The following is a 17630-nucleotide window of genomic DNA, read 5'->3' as shown; positions in this document are numbered from 1 at the left end:
GCTTTTAATGCACAACAATCACATTCAAACAGAACAAATATGAAAGGGTGTCATTGTGTACATACTGATACACAGAGCCTCTCTCAACTCCTCGCTGCTGAGCCCACAGCTACTCCGAATACATGAGTACTCATTAACAGTAGAGGGTAAAGCGGAGAAAACCAATATACAACTGGATATAAACCTCTACAGTGACTCACTGTGCTTGAGGTTTTCTCGATGCGAGGCCACACACGGAGCAGTGGGAGCGCAGCAGTACGCAGCCACTCAGCTGATCCGGCTCAGCCATCTCATTACTGCACAGCATCTGCTTAGTGTGGCCAAATGCACACTCTGACCCACCGACTCACACACGTCGGTGTAACAAAGCACTATACACGGTTTGTTTATCTTCAAAACATTCTGCTTTATTAGAGAAAATCTTCAGGTTTTGAACATATAGTTTCAAAGAGGTACATTCAGCTTGGAGGTTTGGAGTGTTGAGGCTGGAGCCCCAAAGGGCTGGCGGTGGCGAGGTGTCCCTGCCGCATTATGCAGGGCTGCTGAGGTGCCTGAAGATGTCCACCTCCAGCCCTCACAGACGGGGACAGCGTCCACAACCACAAAGCCTCTCGTGCATCTTATTTTTTTTTGGACGTTTTTGATTTTATTACAAAAGTGGCTGGAAAAAGGTTGCATTAAAAATACAATCCATTATTTTATACTTTTCATTTAAACAGGCAAAACGTTAGATTTCAAGATATTTTTAAGCTCTGAAAATAGCATCTCTGATGTCACTTAAAGGTTTTATAATGTTTTTAACAAAGCAGGCAGCCCCTCTCAATGTGTCCTCTCTTACGTCTGGAAGCGACGCGTCAGAGTAAAGAACAGCCTCCTTCATAATCCTAGAAAATGACTTTGAAAGGCTGGTCAATTTTTAAAACAAATTAACAATCATTTTATTATTTTAATTTCCATTCGGCGTTATGCCCAGATATGTGTCAGATATGTCAGGCTACAGTCAGTGGAGTGAAATACAAGTTCAGGACGAGAAAGTACTGCACTGGAGTTATTGTTGGAGCAGGGATCAGTGGTGTAGTCAACTCTATAAATCACCACACTGACAGACGATTAGCAACAGGTACTCATCAGTTCACACCAAGACTTGAGATCACCTGGTACAAGGACTGGCACTGGTTCAGAGGTCGACTCTGGGGTACTGGGAGTGTGTTGTGGGGGCTGCCTGTCTTTGCGTGTATGACAAAGACTACTAAAAGGGACTGGCACGGGCTCACATCAAGGCTGGAGTAACACACGGAGTCAACTAGCACATAGCTGACCAATCTTCACTATATATACATATAAAAAACAAAAAAAACCTTTATGTCATAAAAGTATAATATTTGTGAGTAAAAGTACACTGAACAATAAATATGTCAAATAGACAATACAGGCTTGTGGCAATAACAGAAAACAAGAATATATTCAGAAAGAGTATTTTAAAGTGTTCGAAATCATGGCATGTTTAAATGGTGGTATGAAGCACACAAGAAGTTAAAGGAAGGAACACACGGTCCACTCGGTCATCCTGACCACAGACTGAAGGAGTGAGACGGAGCATGGAGTGGTATGAGCCATGATGACTCTGCAGGTCTGGAGTTGGTTTTCTTTACACTCCAACAACAGCCTGCCTGAGACAAATTATGCAAACTAGATAACGGTTAATGAACATGAATACCTCATTTAGGCTTTAGTGCATGTACGCATTAACGTGTACAACGTGTTATTTTGTGCGCATGTGTTGTTCTCGTCTATCCGATATGTGCATGTGCGCGCGCTCAGGCATATATATTCATGTGCCTTAGTGACCATCTAAGCAATGAGGAGACCAGCGTTCGAAATAGTGCAGGAAATGTCTCGGCGAACGATATCAATGAGGTTTAAGTAAGCTCATGACACACGGGCGTTTCTGGCTTTTCTCATCCAGCATGCACTTACAGTAACTCTCTCTCACACACACACACACACGTAACTTTCAGGTCAGACTCGTGTGGACAGAATCTGATCGCATTACGTTCATCTTTTTGGCTTTGAGCGGATGCGCTCATACATCTCTAAGCTAAAGATACATATTAATATTCTCATCTTAAATTATCTCTGAGGTTGGAAGATTTAGGTCTCGCTCCGAGCAATGTCTTATTGCTTAACATCTCTAATCTATCTCTCAATCTTACACACACACACACACACTTTGGATCGAGTGGTAAATATGGCCTCCATTAGCTCCTCTTATATCTCAGTATTCAAAAGAGAACGCAGATGTATCATTGGAAACAAACAATCATATAATCCTCTATCAACCACAGAACATTTTTTTCTTAGAATAATTCAGAGTTGTGCATGAATGCAAGAACTGAAACACAACCATTTAAAGAATAACCGTCAGGCAATATACAACAAGTATAAAGTAGAATACCCGTTCAAAGTGTAAACATGGAGCGAATGAAACAACGTTGCAGAACACAGTGATTGAACATTAGTGGAGTGAAGAGTTCTTCGGAGCCTTCTTTCATGCAGGTGAACCATTCTTAGAGTGGATATTATTACGACTGCTCGTTAAAACACAGCAGTTGGATAGAGCTACTGACAAGGCAGCCGTGTATGCATTCATTTGTAAGCTAGTATTTAGAAAAAAAAAAAAAAGAAAGTAAAAGAAAGAAAAATCATGCCCGTCATCCGAGTAGATATTTAAAAAAATAATGCAGGGCACTGCTCTGCAGGCATGCGTTGGGGGTGTGTAGGAGCTGTTGGGATTGGGCAGAGAAAGACGCAAGTCAAAAGACTGCCAGACCCCTTTTTATCCCCCCCCCAGTCAGCACATCACTCTTTTTCTTCTTGTTTTTCCCTCTTCTTCTTCTCCTCTTTTAAGACCAGGCATGATGACAGTCAGCTCTGACCTGAATGGTATGGGACACGGTCCTTGCTGCCTTTCACTGCCGCTCCTTCAGGTGCTTATCGGACAGTGGTGTGACAGTTGCTGTCTGGAAAAGCACAAGCAGACTGATTTTACTTCAATGTTTTCATTTTGAGTTTGTGCCAACAGGAGGAAGAGACACCTTGAAAACACCAAAAAATCGTCAATCGAGACAATAAGTTAGGCTTGGCCACGTACCACAAACACAACACCTTCCCCGCCACCAGAGAAAAACAGAAATTAGTCAAGGAAATGCAGCCGATCTCACTCAGGGGCATTGAACAGACAGAAAATGTAAGTAGGGTTCGTCTCGCTGTAGTTTACCTGGATGTTTGTAGGAGAACGTCCTCTGACAGCTATTGGGAGAATAGAAATGGAAGTTAAACTGTGAACAATGGCCTGATGCTATTGTTAAGCACAGATATGAGTGACCCTGGTCAACAGTGATGGGAAGGTGCGACATACAGACCCACCTACAAGGGTTGACAAAAAACACTTAAAACATAAAAACACAATATCACGAACATAAAAAGGTGTCGACGCCCTTCAGACCTCAGAACACCTCCGGTGCTCTTTATACTGTCAATCTACCCAAGTCTTCTGTATATTTGGGACTAAAAGTGTTTAATATTAAGTCAATAAACCATGAAATGATGAAATAAGCAAATACATTTAAAAACTCAGCATATTCTAAAACGTTATTTCATCCTGCCTCTTTTCAAAATAACAGTTTTTCCATTATTTTCTTTAATGCCAGCAGTTCTTAATGTAGTTTTTTAAACCACAGCCATTCTCTTGCAGTGACTTATTATTTATTTCATAACGCCACTTCTAACAGGGCCGAACCTGCCATCTCTCTACTGCCATATATTAAATACAAGTTTAAAAAAGGGCCCAGAACCACAATTAAAAAGAAAATTGATATTTGAACATAAACTGCTGGAATAAATGAAATTAGTTTCAAAATTGTAAATGATAATTTGCAATTCCATATAGATCTCATATTTCTCCATATGTTATTTATTCCATAATATCTTATTATTGTATTTATGTAATATTGTTTGTCCATATTTACCTTGTACGATCTTTAAAATATTTCATCATGTAACGTTTCCACTCATTTCGACACCCCCTTTATGTAATGCAGCACCAATGTCTGAGGTTAAGGCAACATCACATCATGCAGTGAGTTAAGCTCAGCACTCACAAATGCATTCCATTTTTGTTTTTGCCAGGAAAGTAAGCAGCCGACGACCACGAACAACACAGGTCTGTACGTGCACACGGGACGAAACGACCACGGACAAACGGTTCATGAATGTCAGACTGCCGTTATGATCACAGACCAGCGCTGTGGTTGCACACGGTCAGACAGGAAACTCCAAGCAAACTGAAAGACACACCTCACACTCAAAAATGAGATGGACTGAAATTAAAAAGGAAATTGGGATTTTAAAAGCACATGCAGACAGTTATAAAAGCAGGGCTTCCAAAGGGAGGCTGAAAGGAGTATGTTTTTAAGGTTTGCAACATTAGGCCTGGAGATGCATTCACTTCTTGCATGGGTGCACCATCTTAACTAAAAAAAAAAGAAATGTTGCCACAAGACTTGAATCTGACATGGAAAAGGTGCATCTCTTCAGCCAGCCAATATCAGCTCATACAACACAGAGGGACACACTGGGTCTTGTTCAATGTGGCCTGTATGCCTTTGATTCTCTTGTTAAAACTCAGGGTTAGTAACCAGAAGAGCTGGAGAGGTTGGCTGGGGGGGGGGGGGGGGGGGGGGGTCTAGTCTTTGATTGGCTTAAAAGGCCTGGAGGTGGGGTGGTACCTGTTTAAGTGACAGTATTGGACTCATCTGAAAAGGTTCTCATGAGCAGGGGCCTGGCTGAAGACCGGGGAGACTGGTGGCCCCCCACGTTCGACTGAACCGGCTTCTTCTAGAAGGGTGAGGCAAGAGACACCAATGACATCACTACGCTGACAAACATATTCATAGACAAAGACTTCAGCACTGGACAATGAAAAGCAGCCCAGATGCCTTTTTAGACACCTTTTCCTTGCAATAATATTTTCACTATTTGAACTGCTCCATGTTAATACGAGGCTAATATCCTTCCACATGTCTCAAAAGCATGTACGTTATAACACGCAGGCACAGACACATTACAGTGGCCTGCAGGCTTTGTGGCGAGGGTCCAGGATGAGGTTGTTGACTTGAGCCTCATGCAGGTAAGTTTGGGTGCTTTGACGTGCTGCATTCACCTGACTTGACATGCGGAGGCAGCAGGCATTGTAGCAGCACAGGCAGCTGGGAGGAAACACTGACTGATACAACTGGACAGACAAGAACGGAAGACTGACTGCACGTTTGGACACCCTTGTGGCCTTTAAGGACAGCATTCTTGATGTAATAACTCATTTGTAAAAAGTCTCAGAAAGCAACCGCAAGTTACTTTAGAGGGTCAGGAAGGAGTCAAACAGTGGGACAGGAAGGACACAACAGGTAGGAAACAAGCAAGACTGGCGGGCACAGAAACTCTGGAGGAGGAGACTTAAGTGTAAGAGCTGACAGAAAGAAAAAGAGACCTCAGTCACTCCACGAGAAGCTGTGAGTGCTAGCGGTCTGCGACAACATGAAGATAGTAGATGTCCCCGAGGAAGGAAGGCGATGTTTCATCTTTAGGGAGGCAAGTCAAGAGAGGAAGAGAGAAGAAATAAGAGGTGAGACAGAGTAAGAAGAAAGTCTTTAGGTGCAAAAGCGAGGGCAATAGTTAGGAAAACAACGTTGCAAAGGTAGAAAAGGGTAAAAATGCCGAGTACTGTAATAGTTACACTGTACCACGCTGAGCAACAACTGTCATTTTAATGTGTAGACGGCAAAATTCACAGCATGCCATGTCTTACAGCTATCAATACAAATATTAAAGTTGTACATTTTTGATTGATTCTGCAATTTTAACATTTGACACATACAAAAGCAAACATTTAAAAAAAAAAGAAAACACTCCAGTGTCATAGTTGCTAGCAGAGTGCCATCATGGATCAGAGGTTTGTGTTTAGTTGTCAGCTCGGAAACATTTCTTTGTCCCTCATCCACAGCCTCCTGATTTAACAACACAGGCGAGGGAGTTGTTGGAGGCCAATAGTCCTCTACAGTGAAGCTTTGCTCCATGTATACAAAGCCATGTCTACTTGAACAATCTAAGAAAATGTAAAAGATTTGATTGATATCCATCTCATAACTATACCCCCAACCATGTTAAAGATGGGCTCCATTAGAGACGACCAAAACCGTGGGAAAATAATCGTTAAAATGTCAAAAAGTTTTACTTTTGAGCGTCGTAAATCTGGGAGAGCGAGAGAGAGTGAAGTAGAGTGCAAATGTGTGTGTCAGGCCAAGTGTGTGTGTCTCAGCGCTACCTGTCGAGCGTGGGGCCCACGAGGCTTGCGGAACACCACGAGCAGGATCTCTGGCAGTAGGCTGAGCAGGATGAGCAAGATGATGACCAGCCAGGCGGATACTGAGCTCAGCATGTTGGCGAACACAAAGTACAAACGTTGCTGCTTCATGAAAGGCCTGCAGGAGAGAGAACACTTTAGTTTCACACTGACTGAAAGAGCAACAGGGATTGAATAGAAAATGAAAAACAGGTCAGCTGCATTGACTATGTAAGTTATCTTATGCAGAGTTGTTTCCTCACCATATTATTCCTCCCCAGAAGAAGCTGAAAAACACGTAGAAAAGCAGGGAGCCCCAGATTACAAAGTGGTTGATCCAAGTCCAGTGCCGTGTGTCCAGAGCGAGCTAGAAGAGCAGAGGAAAGTCACTACATGTGCATGTTTAATATCCCACACGCTTTGCCAAAGTCAGTGTTCAGCAAGACAATATATCAACTTTAAACTCTCCTGTGAAACGGCTGTTCTAATGACAAACCCTTTCATAAAATAAATAAACAGGGGAGTGGCTTACCTTCAGTGTGACAGTGAAGACAAGGACAGTGAAGACAATTGTTCCGTATGACCAGTTGCCAAAAACCTAGATTTAAATAAGGCAAATGAGCAAGTGTACTTAGGAGACGATGCTTAATCAAGTAATTGAATTATGGAGGTGAATTAAATCAAACCTGGCCGTTATCCTGCAGTGCTGGGTTGCTGAACAAATATCGAACACCAAAGAAGAAGAGCAAGCCGTGGAAGAGTCCAAGCAAAGTCCAGTAGAGGAACGGTCTCCACTGCAACATGCCATTCTTAGCAATCTCTCTAAAGAAAGACATGAAAAAGAAAGATGAACAATCGTAAAGTCCTTATATTATAATATATAATTCAGTCTCTTTGGATACAATCTAATTCATCAAAAGGGAAACAATTAAATATTTGAGTGAGGAACGTGAACAGCTCTCTCTAAACCAAAACTCCCACTTTAATGCGTAATGTAATTAAAATGCCCCGTTAGTATAAACATCAAAACGCCAATGTAGGGCCACTTATTTGTGTTAAAGAGGCAGAAATAGCTAACCACAATATCAATCCCCTCTTCAAAAGGTCTGTGTAAATTCAGCATTTTGAGAATAAATCTATAGCTAAAAAGTAATAAGTTATGGCTCAGCCGTCACATTTTAAGTTTACTGTTTCCATCTTCTTTTTTACTTCTCTTAACTTAAAAACATAAAGACGAGCCATTCAAAATAGCGATCCTATAACTGAAACATGAACTTATTAATATATATATAAATATTGCTCCTCTTTACTTAAACGAAGCCACTTAAGTGCAAGTAAGCGAAGGTTCCCAGGTTCACCTGTAGAGGGTAGCGTTGTCCAGCAGAACCTCAATGCAGATGTGCTGCTCCAGGAGACTGTAAGCCAGGATGGGCATAGAGGTGAAGCAGATGTTGTACATCGTCAGATAGGCCGCGTCATACAGGGGCTGGGGAGGATGGGAGCAGGAGCGGGTACGGGTTGAGGAGGAGGAGGAAGGGGGACGGGGCAACTGGGGGTTAATATCATGGAGAGGACCAAACTCGAACACACAATCATACTGAACCATACAGTGTGTCATATAAGCAAGCTTGGATACATGTTTCATGCATTTATGTCAGGGGTCATGTGGCATGAGCGAGAATAAAATATTCACCCTCACAACTAGAAATATGAAAACACAAATCAGTAATCTTAAAATGACGATATCTATATTAATTAATGCACTGACTGACATTTCTATGTCAGGAGCAGTTTTTATATGAACACGGTGCCATAAAACGTTTATAAAATATTTACTTCTCATTCATAACAAAACTGAATTTATCAATGTGCTCCAAATTGCCATCAGGTCTACATGACATTGTGTTTTTAACAGTGTGACAACACTCACACGCAGACGTGCGTACATGCCACCATGATTACATAATAGCCACATATGTTGTACTACGGTGGCAGAAGATGACACACGTCTGTATTACATTCTAACGATGTAGTCAGTCAGTAAACACATCAGTCAGAGCTCAGACATCCCAGGGGATGGTGAGGAAGGAGCAATCTGAGGAAAGAGTCAGAAGGACGAGGAGGTGTGGATTCAAGGGATACCGACTCCTTTCATGTTCAGAACATCTTAGAACCTCAAAGGGCCTCGGGGACATACTCACTTGCTGGGAATAGCCACAGAAGAACTGGTACAAAAACTGAGGTAAGATGAAGCAAAGGTTCTGCGGGCGAACAGAGAAAGAGAAAAGTCTCACACATCAAATGCATTAATAAGTTCCCATGTGCTTATGATGTAGGTACAATAATTCAATACATCAACCTGAGTTGAACCGAGAAACTGTTTAACTGTTTAAAGAGGATTGGTTGTGTCAAACACGTCACCACATGATCCTCAAGTCAAGTTAGTGTCTGGGTTTGTTTGGGAAACACAGGCTTTGGTGAGACACAAAATAAGGCTGAAGAATAATAGATATGAAGTCATTGTTGCTCCTACCTTGTAAAAGAAATATTGCACCAGGTGTGCAATGCGGACATAGTAGAGATGCCCATGAGCCAACAAAAGTTTCTTGAGGTGCTTGAGTTTGGGGATGGCATAATCGCTGTTCCTCACTGCCTGCCGACCCTCTTTACCCTTAATACCTGGAACACAAACAACAGATGTTACACTACCAGGCCATCATCACCACCGTCCCGGAATAAAAAGAAAACTGACCCGTAGTAAATCTGATCTTTCCAATTACATAAGGACTGTTTCTCCATAATTCATTTAAAAAAACTAAGAATGATTATATTATAAATTAGGTGATATTTTATATTTAAAAACCTATTTATTGATATTGTAGTTTTTTATTGTAGTTTTTAGAGAGAGACAGAGATAGGGAAAGAGACCAGAGCGTGGTTGGAATTTGTCCCCGTCTTTGTCTTTGTGTGGTCCGTGTTACATTTCTGCGGTTAGGGGGCCGTGACACCAGAAAGCAGAAAATCCAACCACCGCTTCAGGAAGCTATTATAAGTGCCTCACATTCATGTGTTCATCTTCTGGCTGTGTGTACATCTGTCAGTGTGTGACAGAGTGCTTGCTCACTCGTAAATTGTGTAGGCTACTCTCACAGTTCTACATTGACAACTTCTTCAGAGATCGCCCAGTCCCAAAATATATTATTTAAATCATCCTTCATCTTTTTTTCCGTTCCTGAGATAACCCTAAAGTTCGAGCCCTGCACACTACCTTCACTAAAAAGTTACCTTTCCCTCCATTTGGAACAATAGTTGAGAGAGAGAATGAAACTTCTTACCAATGCCAACATGAGCTTCCAAAATCATGCTGACATCATTGGCCCCATCTCCAATGGAAAGAGTGATTGGGCTGCCTTTAGAATTCTTCACCATCTTAACGATCTAAAGATGGAGCGAGACAGAGGACAAAACTCTTTCAAAAACCTGAAACAGTGTTCACTGTGAAAACTTTTTTTTTTTTTAATACATATTTCCCACATTTTCACCCGATTGTTCTGACCTGTGCCTTTTGTAGAGGAGCCATGCGGCAGCACAGCACAGATGTGCAGTTTTGACAAATCTGCAGGAACAGGTTCTTGTAGCTACTTGAGTTGGACTCAGAGGAGGCGTTGAGCACCATCGACAGAGTGGCTCCGTCTATGATGAAACCATAGTCCTGGTTTGCTGAAGACCAGGTCCTACAAAAGAGAACATAGAAATAGATTCAAGTGTAATCATCCATAACATTCTGATTGGGTAAATAATCAACCGAATACAAGAACAAAGTATCGTAAAATTACCTGGTGACGCCTGCCTTAATCGGTGGTGCATCCTGAACAGCTTTCCTGTGGTACTCAAGCAAGAGCTCATGCAGTCGCTCCTCCCGCTTCCTCCCTCCATCCTCCAGAGTACGCACAGTAAGCTCCAACAGCTCTGTGCTTCTCTGGAACAATCTACAAGCATAGCAGGTGGACTTTGCAGTCTCCATCTTGTCCCCAGTTAGGACCCAAACTTTAATACCTGCACCCTGCAGAGCCTCCATGGTCTCCGCTGCCTCCTCTTGAAGTCTGGAGGATAAGAGAAAAAGTAATAAGACAAGTGAAACTCGAAGACAAATGTCACCAGTTAAACAAAACCATGGACATCAGGGTTCATTTCCCAGGAGTTTTAGTCGCAAAGGGAGACAGCTTTATGACAAAAAAACAAAGAAAACAGCTGTTTCATTGGAGCAAATGGAACTTAAATGAGGTTGAGATTGTCTTTGCTCAGACAGATGTTAGAAGGGACTTTGGGACATATTGGTAGCAACAATATGACTATTCTGACATCAACATAACTATGGTCTCATTTTATACTAAATGTACCAAATTCACATAAATCATTCATGAATGTTTAGGTAGCACTTTAAATGAATAAATAGAAACACTAGTATAGTTAAGGAGTTTGATATTCACCTCCTGTTCCTCCAATAATCTGAGATGACAATAATTACTCGCTGATCTAAATAAATTTACTGTTTCAGATGAAATGCATTGATGCAGGCTGATTGCGTTGGTTAATGAATTTTCTAAATTCAATAGTAGTCTTGGATTGTGGACGAGAGTACCCACATTCCACCACAAGATGGCGGTGTGAGCTGACAAAGTTCATAATAAAGGGACTTTTGTCTGTCACCATTTCTCAGGTGAAATTAGAGAAGCCGATTCACAGCAGGTAGAACACTACCAGGAATCTGGGGACGTGTGGCAAAAGGCATGAGGAAGAAAAATGGTTCTGAAAGGCCCATACTGTAAAGTGTTGAGGTTGCATAAAAAGGAGAGAAAGTAGGGATGTGTTCATTCCAGCAAAACACCAAAGAGGCACTTGTAAAACAGAACAGGACGTTTATGACACGTTTATTGCTGGCATCTGCCAACGTCTGCTCTCTCCTGTCAATTTTAGGTGTATTCTGTGAGATTAAGGGCCCCCTAAAATTCTTGGCACTGATCTTTATTGAGAGAGAGAAAGAGAGAAAGGGAAGGACAGCAGCTGCAAGCAAGATAACAAACATTTGTCAACTTTAAACGTCAACAGGTACATCTGTGAGAGCTGTCTGGTTATGTCGTGTGAGCACCCACCGATCTTCCACAGCAGTAGCTCCTATTAGACTCATGCCGGTCTCCACTTGGTTGTAAACAGCCATGAGCTTCGCCTCTCTGTCCTGCAGAGCCAGCCTAGCTTCCCTCAATCCTGCATCTGCCTGGGAGTAGTCCTCTGCACTGAGATATTTGCAGGCCACACACAGTGTCCGGTAGCCCTCCTGAACAGTGAAACACACAGCACCCGGTGTTACAACAAGAAGAAAACCATCTGTTTTTACTGATCAAATAAAACCTGTCTAACCCTAGAATCATACAGTATATACTTTTAAAGACAACGGAAATTTGCTGATGTCACCCACTGTCGCATTACGCTCCACATGCATGCGTATTCTTTCAACCTCCTCCTGTTTGACGCGAGGAAAGATGGAAGAGTCTGCTCCCTTACAGAAGAGCAATGTATCACCTGGACATAAAAAACAAACACGCAGCATGGTGAGGGCTGAGGGCCAACACTAAATCACAGTCAATGCAATAAACCTGACTAACCTCAAGCTCACCTGATTTGGATCTGACAATTACACTCATTCGCCTTCTCACTGGGTCAAAGTTCAACACGTGAAGCAGCTCGTACCTGTCGGAGGCACAAAATGGAAATAAAAGCTGAAGCGCAAAACATCAATAAAACTAAATGCGTTGTTTGTGAAATGACAGACTTACGTTTCAATATCATTGTTCCTGGTGAGAATTTTCATGTTTTTACTTTCCAGGCCCAGAAATGTGAAGCCAAACCTGCAGATGGAGACAAATCACCTCAAATGAGCCTCTTGTGTACCCATGTCCTCTGTGAATTGACTGCATACCATGCACGATTTTCAAAATCCATTGTGCGATATTCATATTCAAACCACATGGCTTGCTCTTTGAACTGTTGTTAAAATGTCAGTTGGTCTCATTGAGTCACAACAGCCCATCTCTTACCTCATGGCACCCTTGACCAGAGCAACCTCATCAGGCGAGGAGGCAATAAAGCCTCTCTGCTCCCGCGGTGGATGGAGCACCTCTCCATCCACCTGGTCCATCAGTCCGTCCTCCTGGCCTTGACCCTGGTCCGTAGACTCCTTCACCTGCACTGTGTGGCACAGACACAGGGCCCGCAGAAACAGCTCCTCCTTCTCCTGATAACACCACATGAACAGGGCTTAGTACAGTAAAGAAAAAGATGCGGTTTATTATCATAAAATGACTGTATGAACAATCTTTAATGAACCACCATTTTAAACGTAACCCTCACACACATACACAATATTCTCTATAATTATCAGTATGGATTCCTGAAAAAACATTCAACTTATAGGGCACTTTTAATTTTTAGGGCTTTATATAATGGGTATATTTTTAAACAATTTTTTTAACCAGGTTACTTTACAGATAGAACTGTCATGGTCGTGTTTTTAAGCGACTCCGCGACTACGTTGTTAATGGTCGTTTCATCAACATGTTTTTTTAGATATTCTGATTGATCTTGGTCACATCTCTATGAAAAATAAGAGGTTTTGTACACAATACACATTTACAAACATATTTTAGTTTAATTTATCCATATTTAACATTTTACGGGCAAGTACGTTTCAAACTTATCTCTGCAAAATATTGCTGCTGCAGAAACAGTTTACTATTTTCAAAGCTGTTCTTTGCAGCTGTCCTACTAATTGCAGTTGTTGACTGTTTTTTTACATCCAAATTCCTCAAACCTGTATATTTGCGTTTAATGTAAGACATAGGAATACAGATTTACCTCAGTTTAAGGTAGATTTCTCAACATTGTATCTTCTTCTGTTTTAACTACACTTCTACTAGTTATTGTATATGTTTATATTTCATCTTTTGTATGTCCTGCGGGTGTGTTTCTTTATCTTTATATATATATATATAAAAAAGCCATTACAGGTTTGTACCACACCCTCACATGTACTTTATATTTATGTGTGCAAATACAAAATGTATTAATTTACAGCCACAAATGGAGCCATATACAGTAGCTGGAGTTGAGATAAAGCCCTGGATTTACAACCGTTTGTGATAATTGACTTCTTATCAACATGCTTGTTGATGGCCAACAGTCTGTAAAGTGCTATCAGGCGCTGATGTCGAGAGCAAACAGCCACAATGCTCCGCCTCCATGTTGAGTGCTTATGTTGACATGTCAAGGAGGCTGCATGTGGCTGACCTATGAAGGGTCTTTCTGAGCAGCGAGCTATGTAATGGCCATATGTTGCTGCATGTGTGCCTTTTACAACAGATGGAGGGACACCACAACACCCACCCTGCCAGCTTTCTCCTGCACTTTGTTCACAGGTCCATCTGTGACACAGAATCCGTCCAACTCGGAGCTCGCGTCCGGGTACTTGTACTGGAAGCCGTCGATGCAGCACTCTATGAACTCCATGTTGTTCTGAGTGAGGGTGCCCGTCTTGTCTGTGAAGACATACTCCACCTGCAGGCAATGTGATACAAATACATGACAGGCTCTTCCAAACCAATAAAGATTCACTTTCCCATTTAACAGGTTCCAACGATAAGATTAGGCAATCACTCTCAGAAAGAATTACACTGCATTAATCAGTTTAACGAAGCATCACCTTTAATTGAATTAATCATCTGCCAAACCAAGTGTGACTGATGTATGGCAGCACTGTTTGAGTTAAGAGGTGCCATAAAAACAAGAGAACGGCCAGTCTGGTGTTACTATAAGCAGTTCACATTTTACAATTGCATTGTACCAATCAGCATTGTACCACGCTTTAATGGACTCGACCATATCTTGGTCTTCAAGTATTAAAATGGAAAAAAAATTGCATATTTTTGTAACTCTAGTTGTGAACTATAAGCAGGTTAACATAGCCTTTTTTCCATTACATGCTGCCTATGAATGTATGAGATTTTAGTGGTTTACATGCAAAATATTTTGCTTGAAATTCTGAACAATGCGTGCGTGACATACAGCTGCTGTGTTCCATCTACACATGCAGGCATTTAGCACCCCTTGTATATCACACCCAGCTTTAAAATGGTGAGTTTGAAGAAATGAATTCCTCAATGACTTACATTTCGGACATTTGAATGTCGTTTCATTGCATTTTGACCATCCGTCTGCCTCACCTGTCCCAGCTCCTCGTTGAGGTCCGACGTGTTGACCAGGGCTCCCTCCTTGATTTCCGGATCAAAGAAGTCTTTGTCCCATACGATGAAAAAGGATCCCAAAAACTTCTGCATCTCAACCGTCACATACATGGACACCGGAATGATGAAGTTGAAGAGCACCATGAAGGACAGGAAGTCAGTGAACATCTTTAGGTACTGTTGGAAATTAGAACACAGGCACATATTTAAATGTATATCTAAACTTGACTACATCGTGCATAACATACATCATCATGCGTTTCAATTGCCCTGGAATATCCAATGTAACAACAAATACGAAGACATGTTTGAAATCACAATGTTCATCGAGGGCTACAGGGAAGAAGGTTATAAGCCAATAAAATGGGCCGTGTCACAATGTAGGTCTGCAGTGGCCATTTCGCTGAGTGGTATTACCGTAGTTTAGGGCTTGTAAAACACTATAGCACAATGAAACTGCGACCTCTCAAGTTACAACGAGACGCTTTCACAGGGTAAGAATTTACTACATTAACACAGCCCTTCTAGGTACAGTAACATTTGCAATAAACATAATACAGAGTACTGGTGCAATGCTACCAAGACCCATTAGCTATTCTTCTCCCGGTGGTAATTTGTGTGCGTCTTGGTTTGAACTGTTGTGGTGCCTGTCAGACTCTGAACTCACAGTTCATTGCTTTGACAACAAGGACGGGCCGCTTTGCTCACCAGATTGGTGTCCTTCTCTCTCTGGGTTTTCTCGTTGTACCAAGGCTCATCCTGTCCGGGTTTGTTCTGCCACACATACTTAAGTGTCGTGCACACTAGGGCCTTGCTCACCAATATGCAAAGGTAAACCAGAAGGAAGGCGTTGATAGACCTGAAGAAATACAAAATAAATCAAGTTAATGAGTACCAAATGTGTGTCACGTATTTGTAACTTGTTCACGTCATTTCCTCTAAACTTACTTCTCCACAGCAGAGCGTTTCTGAGACTTGCCCTGGTAGTTGAGAGCCATCTTTGTCTCCATGCCAGTGTAAATCGCCACACCTTGAGAAGTAAAAAGGAAGAGGGAGAAGGAGGATTGGCTTTCTAGCCATCGTCACTAAAATATTGCAATAAAGTCAATATCATTTCACTCACCACAGATCTGCTGAGTGTTCTTTAAAGTTGCCCCTTTCAGCAGGAGGTTTTCTGGGCCCAACGACCTGCACAATCACATCAGTAGATCAACCAGTTGCAGAAGCTGTGCAATCCACACTATTCTCTAAATGGAAACCTGACAGGCAAGCTGGCCTCCACTCTAAAGTACACAGTGACAATACACACTAGGACTGCAGTCTGGGCTTACACCAGTTCCAGTGCTCTTGAGAAAGACATTGACTTGTTTATATGGTATAAATGCCTGTGGGAGTGCTTTGGAAGTGGCTGAACCCATGCCAGCCTGTTTTAATTTTACATGTCTGTCTGCAATGAAGAATCGATGGAATAATGATTTGTTGGCGATACAAATGGAAACTAATGAGTGCTTAAGCAACCGTGTTTTGATTTTGCTCTCGCTTAAAGTGGGCTGAGGTTGTTGTGCACGAGTTCGCTCACCTCGCCGCCGACTCCTGATCGTGTCTGTCGATGTTCATAATGCCGACAAACCTGGAACAACATGACATACAGACTTTGTTTTTGTTGCTTATGTTATTCAATCTGTTAATACCAGAGCATGTTTGAACTGAAGGTATCCAAATCTATGCAGAGTTCATTTACTTCAGAAAACTTTAAGTACTCAGGTGTAGAGGTTCAGGAGCCAGCTAATTAGTGGTGGTTAGCCAGCAGCATGCTGTCAGTTTTATTGACTGTGAATAGCAAGCATTTGGCACCATGGCTTACACAGCCGTAGCACGTCTCAAACACCATTCTGATGTCTGGCTAAATGACAATATTCTGTCCCTTTGCCCCAAGGGGGAGCCAAAGGCTGTCTGTTGACTCAGCTGAGAATCCTACAAGAGAATAAGAATCACCTCTACGCTGGGCAGACCACAGACCACTGGAGACACCAGGCCCACTACTGCCGTTCCTAATGTGAAGCGCACTCCAAGGCTTGCCAAAACCTCTCCACTTAAAAATCTACATGTTAATATTACAGTAATTTAGGACATTTTCAACTGGCATTGAGTGAAGCCATTGCCCAACGAACATAAGCAACACATGCTTGTGGTGTGAATCTGTTGGGGCCACATGATGAGTTCCTACTTGTAAAGGTCAGGCTGTGGCTGTTCACACTCGATGGTGGCGTTGAGAGTTTTCAGATCCTTCTCTGTGTCTGGCACCGTGTAATGTGTCTGAACGAGTGGAAGAGGCAGAGAGGGAGAGAGAGGGAGGGAGAGAGGGTGGGAGGGAGGAGTGAGCATTGACTGGCTCAGGTCAAGTTATCATGTTTGCCCTACCCTACCCCTCGCACGCAGACAAGGAAAATAGGATGCTCTGCTATACGGACTTTCCATCTCCTAATAAGCGTCACATTATAAAAACATAAAGTATAACTGTAGCTAATATAACTTAATGGCGCGGCCCATCTTACTTTATGGTTGGACTCTCCATCCAGACTCGCTGTGGTAACGAAACACGTGTCGTCATCTCGGCTAGACTGCAGCAGTATTAAATCACAGGGAAAGGTCTCGTCTTCCTTCACCTCCACAACATCTCCAACCTGATCAAAGGAAAACAACCAAACACAGCTTACAAAGACTTTTCACGGGTTGCTTTCTCCTTCTTCTTAGGCCCCAGATCAGTGGGATTTGGCACAGGATGAGTGACAGAAGTTTAAACAATCACAGCTTTACCACCAGGGAGCAGAAGGATTCCAAAACAAACATACAGCGCCACCAATTTCCTTTCAACTTGTTGTGGCTAATTTGTTTTAACTTAAAGATACAGCATAAACAGAGCAACACGGGCATCC

At 42.2% G+C, this 17630-nt stretch overlaps 1 protein-coding gene across 4 annotated transcripts in view; it reads right to left on the bottom strand.

Moving 5' to 3' along the window:
• Window positions 1-381: 381 nt before the first annotated feature.
• The window catches only part of atp11c (ATPase phospholipid transporting 11C (ATP11C blood group)), a 39000-nt gene continuing 21751 nt past the window's right edge, over window positions 382-17630 (bottom strand). The window contains exons 6-31 of one of the 4 annotated variants that reach the window (XM_079268562.1): window positions 17250-17378; window positions 16922-17010; window positions 16274-16324; window positions 15818-15882; window positions 15643-15724; window positions 15403-15553; window positions 14674-14871; window positions 13838-14008; window positions 12493-12689; window positions 12232-12303; window positions 12072-12145; window positions 11874-11977; window positions 11551-11732; window positions 10234-10500; window positions 9954-10131; window positions 9733-9835; window positions 8931-9076; window positions 8599-8658; window positions 7756-7883; window positions 7084-7219; window positions 6930-6995; window positions 6661-6764; window positions 6380-6536; window positions 4788-4896; window positions 3278-3309; window positions 382-3020 (exon numbers count right to left, since the gene is read on the bottom strand). In XM_079268562.1, the coding sequence (XP_079124688.1) occupies window positions 4792-4896; window positions 6380-6536; window positions 6661-6764; window positions 6930-6995; window positions 7084-7219; window positions 7756-7883; window positions 8599-8658; window positions 8931-9076; window positions 9733-9835; window positions 9954-10131; window positions 10234-10500; window positions 11551-11732; window positions 11874-11977; window positions 12072-12145; window positions 12232-12303; window positions 12493-12689; window positions 13838-14008; window positions 14674-14871; window positions 15403-15553; window positions 15643-15724; window positions 15818-15882; window positions 16274-16324; window positions 16922-17010; window positions 17250-17378 (3015 nt within the window). In that variant the 3' untranslated portion in view covers window positions 382-3020; window positions 3278-3309; window positions 4788-4791. The remainder of the gene's footprint in view (window positions 3021-3277; window positions 3310-4787; window positions 4897-6379; window positions 6537-6660; window positions 6765-6929; window positions 6996-7083; window positions 7220-7755; window positions 7884-8598; window positions 8659-8930; window positions 9077-9732; window positions 9836-9953; window positions 10132-10233; window positions 10501-11550; window positions 11733-11873; window positions 11978-12071; window positions 12146-12231; window positions 12304-12492; window positions 12690-13837; window positions 14009-14673; window positions 14872-15402; window positions 15554-15642; window positions 15725-15817; window positions 15883-16273; window positions 16325-16921; window positions 17011-17249; window positions 17379-17630) is intronic. The other 3 variants (XM_079268563.1, XM_079268564.1, XM_079268565.1) reach the window with 3 other exon arrangements.

Source organism: Melanostigma gelatinosum (assembly GCF_949748355.1).
Source record: "Melanostigma gelatinosum genome assembly, chromosome: 5".
Lineage (NCBI taxonomy): Eukaryota > Metazoa > Chordata > Actinopteri > Perciformes > Zoarcidae > Melanostigma > Melanostigma gelatinosum.
This window is presented reverse-complemented; position numbering and strand designations above follow the sequence as displayed.